The sequence below is a fragment of the Podarcis melisellensis genome, assembly GCF_964234715.1.
Source record: "Podarcis melisellensis genome assembly, chromosome: 10".
Classification (NCBI taxonomy): domain Eukaryota; kingdom Metazoa; phylum Chordata; class Lepidosauria; order Squamata; family Lacertidae; genus Podarcis; species Podarcis melisellensis.
This window is the reverse complement of record NC_138542.1, coordinates 74,424,603-74,439,980: the sequence shown is the minus strand read 5'-3', so window position 1 is coordinate 74,439,980 and position 15,378 is coordinate 74,424,603. Positions and strand designations below refer to the sequence as shown.

The 15,378-nt window shown below is 47.6% G+C and overlaps 1 protein-coding gene across 3 annotated transcripts in view; it reads left to right on the top strand.

Moving 5' to 3' along the window:
* Positions 1 to 15,378, top strand: part of GOLGB1 (golgin B1) — a 72,458-nt gene that overhangs the window by 42,693 nt on the left and 14,387 nt on the right. For 2 of the 3 annotated variants that reach the window (XM_081926649.1, XM_081926648.1), the window contains exon 23: positions 787 to 2,124. In XM_081926649.1, the coding sequence (XP_081782775.1) occupies positions 787 to 921 (135 nt within the window). In that variant the 3' untranslated portion in view covers positions 922 to 2,124. Of the gene's footprint in view, positions 1 to 786; positions 2,125 to 8,356; positions 8,441 to 11,007; positions 11,082 to 15,378 lie in introns of those variants that run through there. The other variant, XM_081926650.1, reaches the window with a different exon arrangement.

Genomic DNA, 15,378 nt, shown 5'->3' with positions numbered 1-15,378 from the left:
AATAATGCACACAATACAAGTTCGGCAGTAGTAAAACGCGTCTGTGAATCTACCAAAAGATGATGATGAATGTTCCCTACAAAAATATTAAGACAAGAAGTGGCATCTTCGCTTTGTAAGGGTCCCATGCATCTGGGATAAGGCAAGGCAGGTGGGAAAACATTCCCGTGATGGCTCCAGCAGACTCTCCCCTGTAGCAATATACAGTCGTACCTTGGAAGTCAAAGGGAATTGTTAGGAGTCATTCTGCAAAGAAACAGAAAAGATGATTGTAACTTTAAGAACCTTTCTTGGAGTTCTGGGTGTGGTTTTCTAGGCTGATTAGGTACAGCTGGTGATGAGTACGAAAGGAGGAGAAAATGCAGTTTGAATTTTGCCTGCAGAGAGAACCCCCCCCCCCCACTAACAGGAAAACATTCCTGAAGTCCATTCGACTTCCAAAACGTTTGGAAACCAAAGTGCGGCTTCCGATTGGCTGCAGGAAGCTCCTTCAGCCAGTCAGAAGACCCATCGGATGTTCGGCTTCCGAAAATAGTTCGCAAACCGGAACACTCACTTCCGGGTTTGCGGCGTTCGGGAACCAAAGCGTTCGAGAACCAAGGTACAACTGTATAGCCTCCTGCAAAAGTCAATGGCTTTGCTTCTGGAACCCCTAGATGGGCTCATGTTGCAGTCCTAGGCACCTGCCTCTCCTGTCGCCCTTCGCTACGGGACCTGCCTTGAGTTGAAGCCCCCCTGCGGTAGACTTGCCTCGTAACCTCTCCTCCCTCCTTGCTTTCTCCCCAGACTCGAGGGGGCGTGGGGCTGCGGCGCATCCTGCACTCGCTCTTCTGTTCCCGCCGGCGCCTGCCCCTCCTGGCAACTCTCTACCTCCTGACGGTCCATGTGCTCCTCCTCCTCTGCTTCACGGGCCACTTGTGAGAACAGCCCCCCGGAGCGGGGTGGGGCACGTGAGTTGTCCGGGTTGCTGCCGAGCCCCCATCCCTGGAGGACCCTGCCGTGCTGCCGACGGATGAGAAGCCTGTCTTGGGAGACTCCGGCACCTTGGGGAGGCTGGCCAGAGTCCGCAGGGAGTGTTGCAGAGAGTTCAGGGTGGCCCCCAGGCCGTGGAAGGGCGGGGCCAGCGGCCCTTGACTGGGCCACGCGTTGGTTTTGTTCGTGTTCTTCGAGGGAAGCGATGGGGGGTGGCGGCGTTTACATGGTTCACTTTTGCACACTGAATTCGGGGTGAAGTCGCTTCGCGGTTAACCTGGCGCCTTCCAGATCTGTTTTAGACTATGATTCTCACCAGCCTTCATCAACGGAGGGAGCTGAGACTTCGGGGGACGGGGGGAACGGACCAGGTTTCCAAAGTTCATTTGGGAGGGGAATACAGGCGGAGTTTGTGCATAGGGTTTCCCCCGTTTTTAACAATGCTGCGTTGGTTGTGACCTACAGGTAAAGGGAAGTCAGTCTGTGGAATCGCAGCACCCCTAGGGCCAGACCCGCTTTCTGTGCCGATTCCACAGGTATTGGCAGAGCCTGATTCTGGGGAAGGGACCAAGGGGAACTCGATCAACTTCCAGCTTGCCTTTTCTCTCTTTTATTTCTTCGTGCTCTGTGATTTTGGCACAGGCGGGGGGAGCTGGAAGGGTGGCATCGAAAGGGACAGAAGGCCCAGGCGTAAATCTCTTATCGGCGGCTCCCCACCCGACAGAGGCAGAGAGAAGGGGGTGGAATGGCTTCATGCTCACCAGTGAAGATAAATCAACTTGTCTGTGGCCGCCGAGCCCGTTTCCCACACCATGCAGAGGAGAGGAAATCAGGGTAGATGTGGGGGGAGCAGAGTTATGAAACCCACCCCTCAGCTTCCCGTTGGAGTGGGGCAGGATGTCTTAGCCCTGCTTGGTGGGGTGTTTTAACTGTTTCCATCGTGCACAGACATTTTGGGATAGCTCTTCCCTTGCAGTTCAGGAGGCTGCTGGAAGCATCCTCTGTGGATCTCGAGCTGAGGCCCTGCCCGCTGTTTTTTGGGGGTGTTCCCGGTGTGTGGTGTGTAGATTTCCTTTGTCTCTCTTCCTTTCAAATCCAGTCTTCTGATCCTCTTGGAATCCCATCCTTGTGCAATAAAGATTATTTTTTCGAGCGAGTCGTGTGAATGCTGTGATTTGGTCAGACTCTGTCCACTGTGGTTCTCGCATTTGACTCTGACACCCCTTTATTATAACTTTTCAACAGCAAGATTGGATGCACTCCAGAATTTGGCAGCTGAAGAGCAACAAAGATAAATTAGAAGTAATTTCATTGCAATACTTAATGTGAAATATACAGACAGCTATTGGCTCTAAATGCAAACATGGAAGCACATAAAATTTTTTGGGTGCGCTAATATTAGAGAAAATGGGAATGTTGGGAAGAGCTGTTTTAGCTGAGCTTTCTAAGAATTTCAGGAGAATAATAATAATAATAATAATAATAATAATAATAATAATAATAATAATTTCATTTATGCTCTGCCCTCCCCAGCCAAGACTGGGCTCAGGGCAGCTAACACCAAATATAAAAGCAATTGATTGAAATACATCTTTAAAAAACAAGATTAAAATACAAGATTAAAACATTAAAATGCAACCTCATTTCAGTGGAAACTCAATCAAAAACTCAATCAAAAACCCTGCGGACAGAAGCGTAAAAGGTATCAGAAGGCGAAACTAGGCACATCTCTAATGCGTTTGCTATGTTTTATGAAAACATGCATATCTGATAACCCTGACCCTGAGAACATTGACAAATATTTGATTTAAGACTCGAGATCACAGAGCGGTGTTAAAAGAACCTATTTCAGCAATTGAAATAGAAGACACTAATATTTTTTTTTAAAAAACCCACAATTGGTGGGAGGAATCCTTGGCATGGATGGATTTGGGGGTGAATTTTGTACGTTCTTAAAAGAGCAACTTCTACCGTTCAACTTGGAGGGACTGTAATGGTTGTGCTGTTGAAGCCATGCAAGGACCGTGCTCGTTTGGGTTCCTACCACCCCATAATTCTCATTAACACGGGACACGGAAGATTCGGGGCAGACAAATGAAAATCCTTCACAAAGCACGTAACCTGTGGAACTCCCTGCCACAGGAGGCAGTGGTAACCACCAACCTAGATGGCTTTAGAAGAGAATTGGAGAAATTCAATGGCCTCTTGCCACGATGGCTGTGCTCTGCTTCCCCACTAGGAGGCAGCAGTGCTTCTGAAAGTTAGTTGCTGGAAACCCCAGGAGAGGAGAGGGCTCTTGTGTTCGAATCCTGCTTGCGGGCTTCCCACAATGCATACCCTCCAATAGGCCCTAGAAGAAAACCAGGATGTGCATCTTTTGGGGCCGTGATCTCTCAGGAGCCAGGGGACTTGCGAGAGAGCACAGCCCCCCCCCAAATGGGATGTCCCACTTAAATTGGGACAGCTGAGGGGTATGATAATGGGCATCTGGTAGACCACTGCGAGAACAAAATACTGGAATAGATGGCTAATTGGCCTGATTCAGCAGACTCTTGCATTCCTATTTACAATCCTAACACTCGAGGGGACCTGAAGATGATCTTTCTGGTGTTGAGGGCATTCCAGGTATTCTACTTTGTGTGAGGAACTGTTCTCTTGGGTCTATTGCCAGTCAGTTTCGCTGAGCTTTAACATGGGAAGAGGATGGGGAAACAACAACAACAATATTGTTATTGCTATTATTTGCACTCCATCTATCTGGCTGGGTTTCCCCAGCCACTCTGGGCAGCTCCCAACCGAATATTAAAAACACAATACAGTATTAAACATTAAAAACTTCCCCAAACAGGACTGCCTTCAGATGTCTTCCAAAAGTAAAATAGCTCTTTATCTCCTTGACATCTGATGGGAGGGCGTTGATGATGATGATGATGATGATGATAATAATAATATATTATTTATATCCCGCTCATCTGGCTGGGTTTCCCCAACCACTTTGGGCGGCTTACAACAAAGTGTTAAAATACAGTGGTCTGTTAAACATTAAAAGCTCCCCTAAACAGGGCTGCCTTCAGATGTCTTCTAAAAGTCTGATAGTTTTTCTCTTTGACATCTGGTGGGAGGGCGTTCCACAGGACGGGTGCCACTACTGAGATGTCCCTCTGCCTGGTTCCCTGTAACTTCACTTCTCGCAGTGAGGGAACCGCCAGAAGGCCCTTGAATCTGGACCTCAGTGTCTGTCTGGGCAGAACGATGGAGGTGGAGACGCTCCTTCAGGTATACTGGACCGAGGCCGTTTAGGGCTTTCAAGGTCAGCACCAACACTTTGAATTGTGCTCGGAAACGTACTGGGAGCCAGTGTAGGTCTTTCAAGACTGGTGTTGTGTGGTCTCAGCGGCCGCTCCCAGTCACCACAGGGCCGGCGCCACCACCGAAAAGGCCCTCTGCTTGGTTCCCTGTAACCTCACTTCTCACAGGGGGGGAACCACCAGAAGGCCCTCGGAGCTGGACCTCAGTGTCCGGGCTGAATGATGGGGGAAAACCCACCCTCTCCGCTCTGCGCGATCTAAAAGCCTCGCGTTCAGAAGCCTTTCCTTCTATGGAAAGCAACGAGGCGCTTGCTTCCTCTCTGCACCCAAGGCTTGTGTTTGTGTGTGCGATGCAGCCCTGCTGGGGGTGGCTCTGCTGCGAAGCTTCTTCCTCCTGGCTCACAGGAAATGGAACAAGTTTTGTGCAGTTAAAACAGGAACTTGGGTGAGCTCAGCCTTGCAGCCGAAACCGAGGTCGAAGTCAGTGCGGAGGAGCAATCACGACGGGCTTCGGAAGTCACCTTTCCGAACCAAGGTACTGCTTTGGGGTGGGGGGAATTGTCAGGAAAGTTGCAAGGGGGGGCTTGGGGAGGGAGGTGTCTGGCCCTGTTCTGGTCCCCTACCCCTCAATTCTGGATAGTTAGACTATGGAACTCCCTGCCACAGGAAGCAGCAGTGGCCACCAGCCCAGATGGCTTTGAAAGCGAATTTGACAAATTGATGGAGGGAGGGGAGGACTAGTGATGGCTACTGCCCACCATGGCTCTGCTCTGGAAACCCCAAGAGGGGAGATCTGTTCTTGCGCACTGATCCTGCTTGCGAAGTACCCCCTGGGACATCTGTTCAGCCACTGCGAGAACAGACGCTGGACCAAACAGGCCTGATCCAGCAGGATCTTCTTGGTATCTATTTCTCCTTTCCCCAGTGTGATAAGAAAAAACAGCTGCTCCTTTCCCTTATAGGGTACCCAAGAGCCCATATAGGGTCCTTATGTAGGTTCTCTATCGTTAGGAGAAAATAACAGGCCAAACAGAGAATATTGAGAAGCAAAGCAGCTATTAAGCCTGATCTTTATTAATCTGTTGCAACAGGGTCCCCCGCTCACCCCACGCAGGCAGGGAAAGGAGGAACCCTGAACAGTGGTGTGCAAGTCCTTATATAGACTTTTGAAACTGTCTCCCCTGTAGCTCAAGACCCCCCCCCCCAAACATCATATATGCATCACAGAAAGAGGTGGTCCTCAGCAGAAATCTGAGTGTGTTGCTTCTCTCCTGTCTGCCAGGATACCTGATAATGCCTTATTATTATCTGATTGCCTTTTCTGGGTAGCCTGCCCAGTCCTCGGAGATGGTAAATACTTACCGTATTTTTCGCTCTATAAGACGCACCAGACCACAAGACGCACCTAGTTTTTGGAGGAGGAAAACAAGGAAAAAAATATTCTGAATCTCAGAAGCCAAAACAGCAAGAGGGATTGCTGTGCAGTGAAAGCAGCAATCCCTCTTGCTGTTCTGGCTTCTGGGATAGCTGCGCAGCCTGCATTCGCTCTATAAGACGCACACACATTTCCCCTTACTTTTTAGGAGGGAAAAAGTGAGTCTTATAGAGCAAAAAATACGGTAGTTCCTGAATCTCTTACGCACCTTGATAGTGTGCTCAGCTTAACAGATTCTTGCCAGACTGTATTCGCAGGGAGGTGTAAGCAGCTCCTACCCTCCAAAGAGAATTGGAAAGCTTTCCTCATCTCCTCCTTGCAGAGAAATATTTGAGGTCAATTTGGGAGAGTCAAAAATGGCTTCAGGATTGTTTTCCTGTACTATTTCAGAGACGTGGTTTATATACTTATGTACGTCTTTGCCTCCTACATTTATGAAGATTTATTATATATTAGAATTCCTATAACACCAGATAAGGAGCTGCTGCCCAGGTTTGTAGCTCCCAAGTGGGCAGGATAAAGGAGCAACATCCTTTGCTCAGCCGGGTGTATTGGGAAGGAAATTTGCTACACATTCTGGTGTGGCCAGAGATGAGGGACAGCCAAGCATTTTTGGCGCACTCCATTTTCTTTTCTTTTCACTTTTAATATGTGTTCTGCCTCCTTTCCACATGACTATGCACAAGGCCATGACAAGCCGAAGGAACAACAGTGACCGCACACCTTACAGCAACCTGATCTAATTTAATAATAATAATAATAATAATAATAATAATAATAATATATTATTATTATTATTATTTATACCCCGCCCATTGGCTGGGCTTCCCCAGCCACTCTGGGTGGCTTCCAACAAAATTAAAATACCGTAATACATCAAACATTAAAAGCTTCCCTAAACAGGGCTGCCTTCAGCCCTGTCATAATAAAAGTCACAATGATGTCATAATATCATGTCATAATAAAAGCATAACTTTAAACAACTTCCATCAAATAAAGTAATAATAATCCTTTAGAATATGAAACTACACAATAAAATTAAATACCAGCAAATAAGAATTACCAGTAAACAGAAATTCACTCTTAATGATTGCTATAAACAATTTCTAAACTATGTCACCAGAATTTATGTAAAGGGGGGGGTTTGCCCCTCCAGTGGACATCACACACACACACAGACACACACACACACACACACAAAATCAACACAATCACTCCTGCTGCTTAATATTCTCTGGTTGGCCTCTGTTATTTTTTCCTACCGATAGGGAACCCACTTAAGGACTCTCTATGGGCTCTTGGATACCCCATAAGGGAAAAGGAGGAGGTTTGGAACTCCTTGGAACTGAACCCCAGTCAGTAAGCCCGATCTTTATTCAAGGAACTGTTGCAACAGGGTCCCCACTCACCACACACAGGAGGAAGGAGAACCCCGAACAATGGTGTGCAAGCCCTTATATGTTGTTGTCGAGTCATTTAGTCATGTCCGACTCTTCGTGACCCCCTGGACCAGAGCACGCCAGGCACTCCTGTCTTCCACTGCCTCCCACAGTTTGGTCAAACTCATGCTGGTCGCTTCGAGAACACTGTCCCACTATCTCGTCCTCTGTCGTCCCCTTCTCCTTGGGCCCTCCATCTTTCCCAACATCAGGGTCTTTTCCAGGGAGTCTTCTCTTCTCATGAGGTGGCCAAAGTCTTGGAGCCTCAGCTTCAGGATCTGTCCTTCCAGTGAGCACTCAGGGCTGATTGCCTTCGGAATGGAGAGCTTTGATCTTCTTGCAGTCCATGGGACTCTCAAGAGTCTCCTCCAGCACCAGAATTCAAAAGCATCCATTCTTCGGCGATCAGCCTTCGTTATGGTTCATATAGACTTATAGCCTTTTGAAATTGCCCATCCTGTAGCCCAAGACCACTCCCCAAAACATCATGCATACATTACAAAAGCTCTACAGCAGAAATCTTGTTTGCCAGGATATCTGTTAATGAGCCAGTGTGGTGTAGTGCTTAAGAGCGATAGACTCGTAATCTGGGGAACCAGGTTCGTGTCTCTGCTTCTCCACATGCAGCTGCTGGGTGACCTTGGGCCAGTCCCACTTCTCTGAAGTCTCTCACTCACCTCACAGAGTGTTTGTTGTGGGGGAGGAAGGGAAAGGAGATTGTTAGCCACTTTGAGACTCCTTAAAGGGAGTGAAAGGTGGGATATCAAATCCAAACTCTTCTTCATGTCTTCTTCACTGATTGGGCAGCCTGGCTATTTTTTTGTGATGGCAAATACTTTAGTTCCTGAATCCAGGTCACAGGTTCACCTTATTCATACACAAATGCGGTCTTAAGGCAGGATATGCAAGCAAAAAGACAAAGGGAAGACTTTCCCCAATTCCCCCGCCTTGCAGGGAAATATATTGAAGTCAATTTGGGAGAGTCCAAATGGCTTCAGAATTGCTCTCCTGTACTATTTCAGACACATGGTTTATATACTTACGTATGTGTTTGCCTTGTTCATTTATGAACGTTTAATTTGTATTTGGCACATTATATCATAATGTATATGTAGAACTGGACTCCCAGGCAGAATAGAGCGATACTATGACTTCGATGGGGCAGAACTATTACTTATAATTTTTCTCCCTCTCTCCTCGAGATGTGGAAGTCCGTGGTGGGACACAATGTGTCCGTGAAAGTGGAGTCCCAAGGAGACGACTGGGACACAGACCCCGATTTTGTGGTGAGTTTCCTCCATTCCCCTGGGATTGTTGCTTTTGGGGGTTTCTTGGGCTCTGTCGCTTCTGCGTCTTCCGAAAGGAGCAGGCAGGAACCTGCAGAGCCTTGTGGGAGGGAGAGAAGCTCATCTCTCAGGAACTGACGGAGCATCAGGACTCAGAGGAAAGAGAAAAAATGGAAGGAACTGAGAAGGGGTTTCAGCTGCACCCGCCAGGGTTGGCAGCTCTATATCCATGTTAGGGGTGGAGAGAAGCTCAGGCTTGGAGGACGAATGCACCCGATAGATCTCTCTACCTGCCTCCAGGACTTTCCTCCAGGTGACACCCTTGCCAGCCCTGCTTAACCTGTTTGGAAAAGCATCCTTCAACTCTGATTGTGCTTCTTTCTTGCCTGGATGGAGGCTATTTTATTTATTTATTTAAAAATATCTATGTTGTTGTTGTTTAGTCGTTTAGTCGTGTCTGACTCTTTGTGACTGCCTGGACCAGAGCACACCAGGCACTCCTGCCTTCCACTGCCTCCCGCAGTTTTGTCAAACTCATGCTGGTAGCACCGAGAACATTGTCCAACCATCTCGTCTTCTGTCGTCCCCTTCTCCTTGTGCCCTCCATCTTTTTGCTGACTATATAAAGCTTCTCCCCCCCTTCATGGATCACTGCCTTGCCGTGGCGAAGGGGCTTGAATAACTCAGAGAAGCTATGAGCTATGCCGTGCAGGGCCACCCAAGATGGACAGGTCATAGTGGAGAGTTTTGACCAAATGTGATCCACCTGGAGCAGGAACCAGCAAGCCACTCCAGGATCCCTGCCAAGAAAACTCCATGGATGAAGAAAACAGGCATATAAAAGTTATGACGCCGGAAGATGAGCCCCTCAGGTCGGAAGGTGTCCAACAAGTTACTGAGGAAGAGCGGAGGACAATTACAAGTAGATTCAGAGCTGATGAAGCGGCTGGGCCAACTCACTGAGCCCAGCTCCTGGCATCTCCTCTTTGTGGCATTCCCAAAGCAAAGGAAGGATTAGACTCTGATTAATAAAAGACACACAGAGGCTTGATCAGCAAGACTCTGGGAGGAGTGCATATCATAATAATTCCTGACCACCCTCCAGCCCAGGTTGTTTTATTCACAAAATAACTTTTTACACAGTGTTCATAAGAACCAATCAAATTTCCTCTGAGCATTTCAAAACCCCCACGTAGGACAAAGTTAAACTACAAAAACTCATTTAAACATGCATACTTCTGGGGTAATTAAAATAGGACTAAAAAGGAATACATTCAGCAACCCCAGAGGTCATAAACAAGGAGTAAACATGATAGGAAGGATGACAAGGAAGATGGGGATCTTTATCACCTTCATGTGAAAAACTTATTTTCTGGCCCTAAGATTAACAAAATCAAGGAAGGGTACGTCAAAGAACTGCCTACTTTTATGGCCTAGGATGCCTGGCAAGGCAACTGGCAACCAGCCTGTGTCCTAGAATGCTTATACGTGCTTGTCAGACAGAGAGAAATGGGCAGTAGAGGAAAAATGGCATAAATGTAGAAGCTTGTGGGAATTGACCAGAAATTATTGTCAATGAATCAAACCCAGTCAGCACAATGAATTCATTGTGGACACAATGGCTTGATGCATATTTCATGGTTCCTCATAGTAATCCCATCTGTTGTCTTTGTCCATGGAGTTTCCTTGGCAGGGATACTGGAGTGGCTTGCCGGTTCCTGCTCCATTTGGATCACGTTTGGTCAAAACTCTTCACTATGACCTGTCCATCTTGGGTGGCCCTGCACGACATGGCTCATCGCTTCTCTGAGTTATTCAAGCCCCTTCACCACGAAAAGACAGTGATCCACGAAGGATCTACCTTGTCAACAAAGGCCCATATAGTTAAAGCTGTGGTTTTCCCAGTAGTGATGTATGGAAGTGAGAGCCGGACCATAAAGAAGGCTGATCGCCGAAGAATGGATGCTTTTGAATTCTGGTGCTGGAGGAGACTCTTGAGAGTCCCATGGACTGCAAGAAGATCCAGCGTATCCATTCTGATGGAAATCAGCCCTGAGTGCTCACTGGAAGGACAGATCCTGAAGCTGAGGCTCCAAGACTTTGGCCTCCTCATGAGAAGAGAAGACTCCCTGGAAAAGACCCTGATGTTGGGAAAAATGGAGAGCACAAGGAGAAGGGGATGACAGAGGACGAGATGGATGGTTGGACAGCGTTCTCGAAGTTACCAGCATGAGTTTGACCAAACTACAGGAGGCAGTGGAAGACAGGAGTGCCTGGCATGCCCTGGTCCATGGGGTCACGAAGAGTTGGACACGACTAAACAACAACAACAACAACAAATCCCATCTGATCACTACACTCTTTCCAGTCTTCTCTCTCTTTTCCCTTTTCCTTGTCCCGCTCCCTGGACTCTGAGCCTTCTTCCCTTGAGGGTTCACTGGCTGTTTCCTCCCCACATCCCTCTGCTTCCAACCAGTCTTGTGACACAGGATAACGCAGAAGGCCGTGGCAATAATCTCGATGGCAATTTAGATCCCTGACCAATTGTGTGTGTGTCTCTCTTGCAGAACGACATCTCAGAGAAAGAGCAGAGGTGGGGGGCGAAAACCATCGAGGGCTCCGGCCGCGCAGAGCACATCGAGTGAGTTATTGTTTCCTTTTCTCCTGCCGGTTCAAACCTTGAGTAATGGCGCAGGTGGCTTGTTAAAGACATGCGTGCAGCAGAGAGAGCAGACCCAGCACTTTGCTGCTGGGGGGGGGTGTTGGTGGGGGGTGGGAGGCCTCGGAAGGAATGAAGGGAAGCAGCAAAGGCCTTGGGGGGGGGGAAATTCCAGCAATTATTTCTCTCCTAGTTCTGTGCATTGTTAAAAATGGGTGTTGAGGACATGACATTTTGACATTTGTTTTTTTTTTAATTTTTAAAATTAGTTTTACACAAAGTTACACACAATGACTGTAACCATTCCAAAACATAAAAATAAAACAAGTTCTGTCGAACCTTCAGACATCCTTCCCTCCCTCCATGAGTTCCAATTCTATTTTTAAAAAAATCTTTTTTCTTTTTTCCTGCATCTTTTCCCTTTATCCATCTATTACAGGGGTCAGCAGGGGGCCGGTCCGCTGTCCCTCAGACCTTGTGTGTGTGTGTGGGGGGGGGGGCGGACTATCTTTTGCAAAAAAAAAAAAAGAATTCCCATGCCCCACAAATAACCCAGAGATGCATTTTAAATAAAAGGACACAACACATTCTACTCATGTACTCAGACTGTCCGCGGGCCGGATTGAGAAGGCGATTGGGCCGGCCCAGGCCCCTGAGCCTTAAGTTTGCCTACCCATGATCTGTTATATAATCGTAGTAACCAAAGTTCATTTCACTTTACAACTGTCATTCTATCCCTGCCAATGTTTTTAACTGTCTACAGTGCTCCTTTAAGTATATAATGAAGTTATTCCAGTCTTTTAAAAATACCTGGTCTTCCTGTTTTCTGATCTTACTCGTCAGTCTTGCCATTTCTGCGTATTCCATCAGCTTGACATTTTGACATTTGAACAGAGTGGCTTCTTAAAAGCATCACACACAGCCCTCCAAAAAGAGACGACCAAAAAAGGGGCATTGCATTGCTTCCAACTGTATAATGCTGTGATTCTTAGGAAACAGGTGGGCATAGAATTTGCAGATATCTATCTATCAAATATAAAATTAGATGCCAATTTGGAAATTATGACTATTAACAGAACTACCATGCATTTCACCGTAGTGAAGATTAGACTCATGGCCAAAAGATCTGTCTGCCTGGCTCATGCTGCAAATTGGTGATGACATTAGCAAAACAACAACAAACCTCTGGTTAGGTGAAACCTACTCAATAAACACATAAGACGTAACCGGCTGTACTTTTGAATAAATAAGGTATAATATTAATTGTATCAAATTGTAGATTTCAACGGAAGTCTTGTAAAATTCAACAAAAAAAGCAGAAGACCCAGTAGATCAGTTCATTCTTTGGTCTGTTCATGCATAAGGTCCATGTTGTTTAGTCGTTTAGTCGTTTAGTCGTTTAGTCTTGTCCGAATCTTCGTGACCCCATGGACCAGAGCACGCCAGGCACTCCTGTCTTCCACTGCCTCCCGCAGTTTGGTCAAACTCATGCTGGTCCCTTCGAGAACACTGTCCAACCATCTCGTCCTCTGTCGTTCCCTTCTCCTTGTGCCCTCCATCTTTCCCAACATTAGGGTCTTCTCCAGGGAGTCTTCTCTTCTCCTGAGGTGGCCAAAGTTCCATACATGTATAAGTGTCTATTCCACCTGTCTGTTCATAGAGTCCACATGAAGGGTTGTTATAAGTCCACAGAATCCCTTCACAGAGTCTAAGACAAGGAATATTAGCCTTGTTTTGCCATCCTAGGCTTCATCAGTAGAACAGGCTCATATGTAATGTTACAGGATAGTTGATCTTATGGCATAGTAGTGGTTGCAGTGATGGGCAACTTCCAGGCCCCTGAAGCAGCAGCAGCAGCAAGAGCAGCTCTGGCTTTTGAGGGCTCTTCATCTTTCACATGGACATAGGCAAAACGGACGGCTGGGATTCGTGCATTGCAGGGGGTTGGACTTCTCCTTCTCCTTCTCCTTCTCCTTCTCCTTCTCCTTCTCCTTCTCCTTCTCCTTCTCCTTCTCCTTCTCCTTCTCCTTCTCCTTCTCCTTCTTCTTTTATTTATATCCCGCCCTCCCCAGCCGAAGCCAGGCTCAGAGCGGCTAACAGCAATAAAAGTAACACAGCATTCTAAAATCAATTCATTCTAAAATCAATTCAAAATCAAATTAATGGCAACCATTGGGCTAGAGTTCTATGAGGATTACAGAAGGAGGGGGTCAGACTGTGCCTTGGCCAAAGGCCTGGTGGAACAGCTCTGTCTTGTAGGCCCTGCAGAAAGATGTCAAGTCCCGCAGGGCCCTAGTCTCTTGGGACAGAGCGTTCCACCAGATTGGGGCCACAGCCAAAAAAGCCCTGGCTCTGGTTGAGGCCAGCCTACCTCCCTGTGGCCCAGGACCTCCAAGATGTTTTTATTTGAAGACCATAAGATCCTCTGTGGGGCATACCAGGAGAGGCGGCTCCTTAGGTACGAGGGTCCTAGGCTTTAAAGGTCAAAACCAGCACCTTAAACCTGATCCTGTACTCCACCGGGAGCCAGTGCAGCTTGTATAGCACCGGGTGAATGTGATCCTGTGGCAAGGACTGCATAAGAAGTCTTGCTGCACTTGCAAGGAGTTTCTGGGTCAGTCTCAAGGGCAGCCCCACGTAGAGATAACCCCTGTGGGTCCCTTCCAACTCTACAATTCTATTATTCCATGACCTTCAGGCAGAGTTCTCCTTCAGACAGAGGACTGTCCCTTGTCAAGATTGAGCAGACGTCTCTCCTCTGCAAAGTGGGTCCCAGGAACCCAGGACCACCCTGTCCTTGAACATGGGTGCAAGAATCCACATGGGAGACTCTGCTCCCAGACACAGCAGTGCCTCTGGGCTGTGATTTGAAGAGGTGCAGGAAGCGGCCCCTTCTGCGCTCTCAGGGCCAGTTGCAGGAGCTGGGCTGAGGTTCCTGCCCTGCGTCACGTCACCTTCAGGGGTTGCCATGGCTGCGCCTGCTTCTTGCAGGAAAAGGAAGTGGTGTGCGCTCAGCGAGCAGCTTGCCAAATAAGGGCTTTTGCAGGTTAGCCACAAAAAGAAGAGTCTCTGGGAGAGGAAGGGGACGCTAATAGATGCATTGGCTTGTTTGGGGTCCACCTGGATGAAGAGAGATCATTGACATACGTTGCACCCAACATCTGTGTGCCAATTTGGGGCGGTTTCTCCAGCCATGTAGGAATGACATTTAACTCCTTGTGATTTGCAGTGACTGGTTCCTTGTTCTGCCCTCAGAAATCTGAGTGAGCAAATGGTTTCCTTCCTCTTTCTAGAAGATCTCTGCATTCTTTGTATTTACAGTGGACCCTCCGGATACGAACTTAATTCGTCCCGGGGGTCCGTATATACCCCGAAAAGTCTGTATTCGGAGGCGCCGCTTCTGCGCATGCACACGCCGTGATAGAGCATTTCCACATGACCACGAAGCACACAGAGCACTTCTGTGCATGCACAAAGCGCACAGAGTGCTTTTGTGCATGCATGCGCAGCAAAACTCAGAAGTATACGCTTCTGGGTTTGCCGCACTTATAACTCGAAATTACGACAACAAAGCTAATGTAAAACTGTATATTTATATACAGTAGTACCTCTGGATGCGAACGGGATCCATTCCAGAGCCCAGTTCACATCCTAAAGCGAACGCAACCCATGTCTGTGTGTCTGCACGGGTTGCGATTCACTGCTTCTGCGCATGCACATGATGTCATTTTGAGCGTCTGCGCATGTGCGAGTGGCAAAACCCAGAAGTAATACACTCCGTTACTTCCGGGTCGCCGTGGAGTGCAACCCGAATAGGCTTAACCTGAAGAGACTTCAACCCGAGGTATATCTGTATATATAATATCTATGAGTTGCTCCTCTAATTGGACCCATATTAGGCCAAAACCTTTATTGGGCCAACCGAAATGTCACAAAATAGCATGGAAGCTTTTGTACTCTCTGGAAAGAGAGAGGGAGAGGGAAAACCAACTCATTGACAAGAATTGCAGTCTCACAACAATGCAACAGATTGTGCAGGTGAGGTGCCAGTTGCCACAAAGCTCATCCAGCTGTTTCTTTGGGGTTCAGGCCAGTGGCCCATTTGTTCAGCATCCTGTTCTCACAGTGGCTGACCAGCTGCCCCAAAGTGATGCTCACAATCAGGATCCGAGCCCAAGAGTCCTCTGCTATTCAGAAGCATTGCTGCCTTCAAACATGGAGACAGAATAAAGCCATTGTGGTTAGGAGCCATGGATAGTCCTCTCCTCCTCCTCCTCTT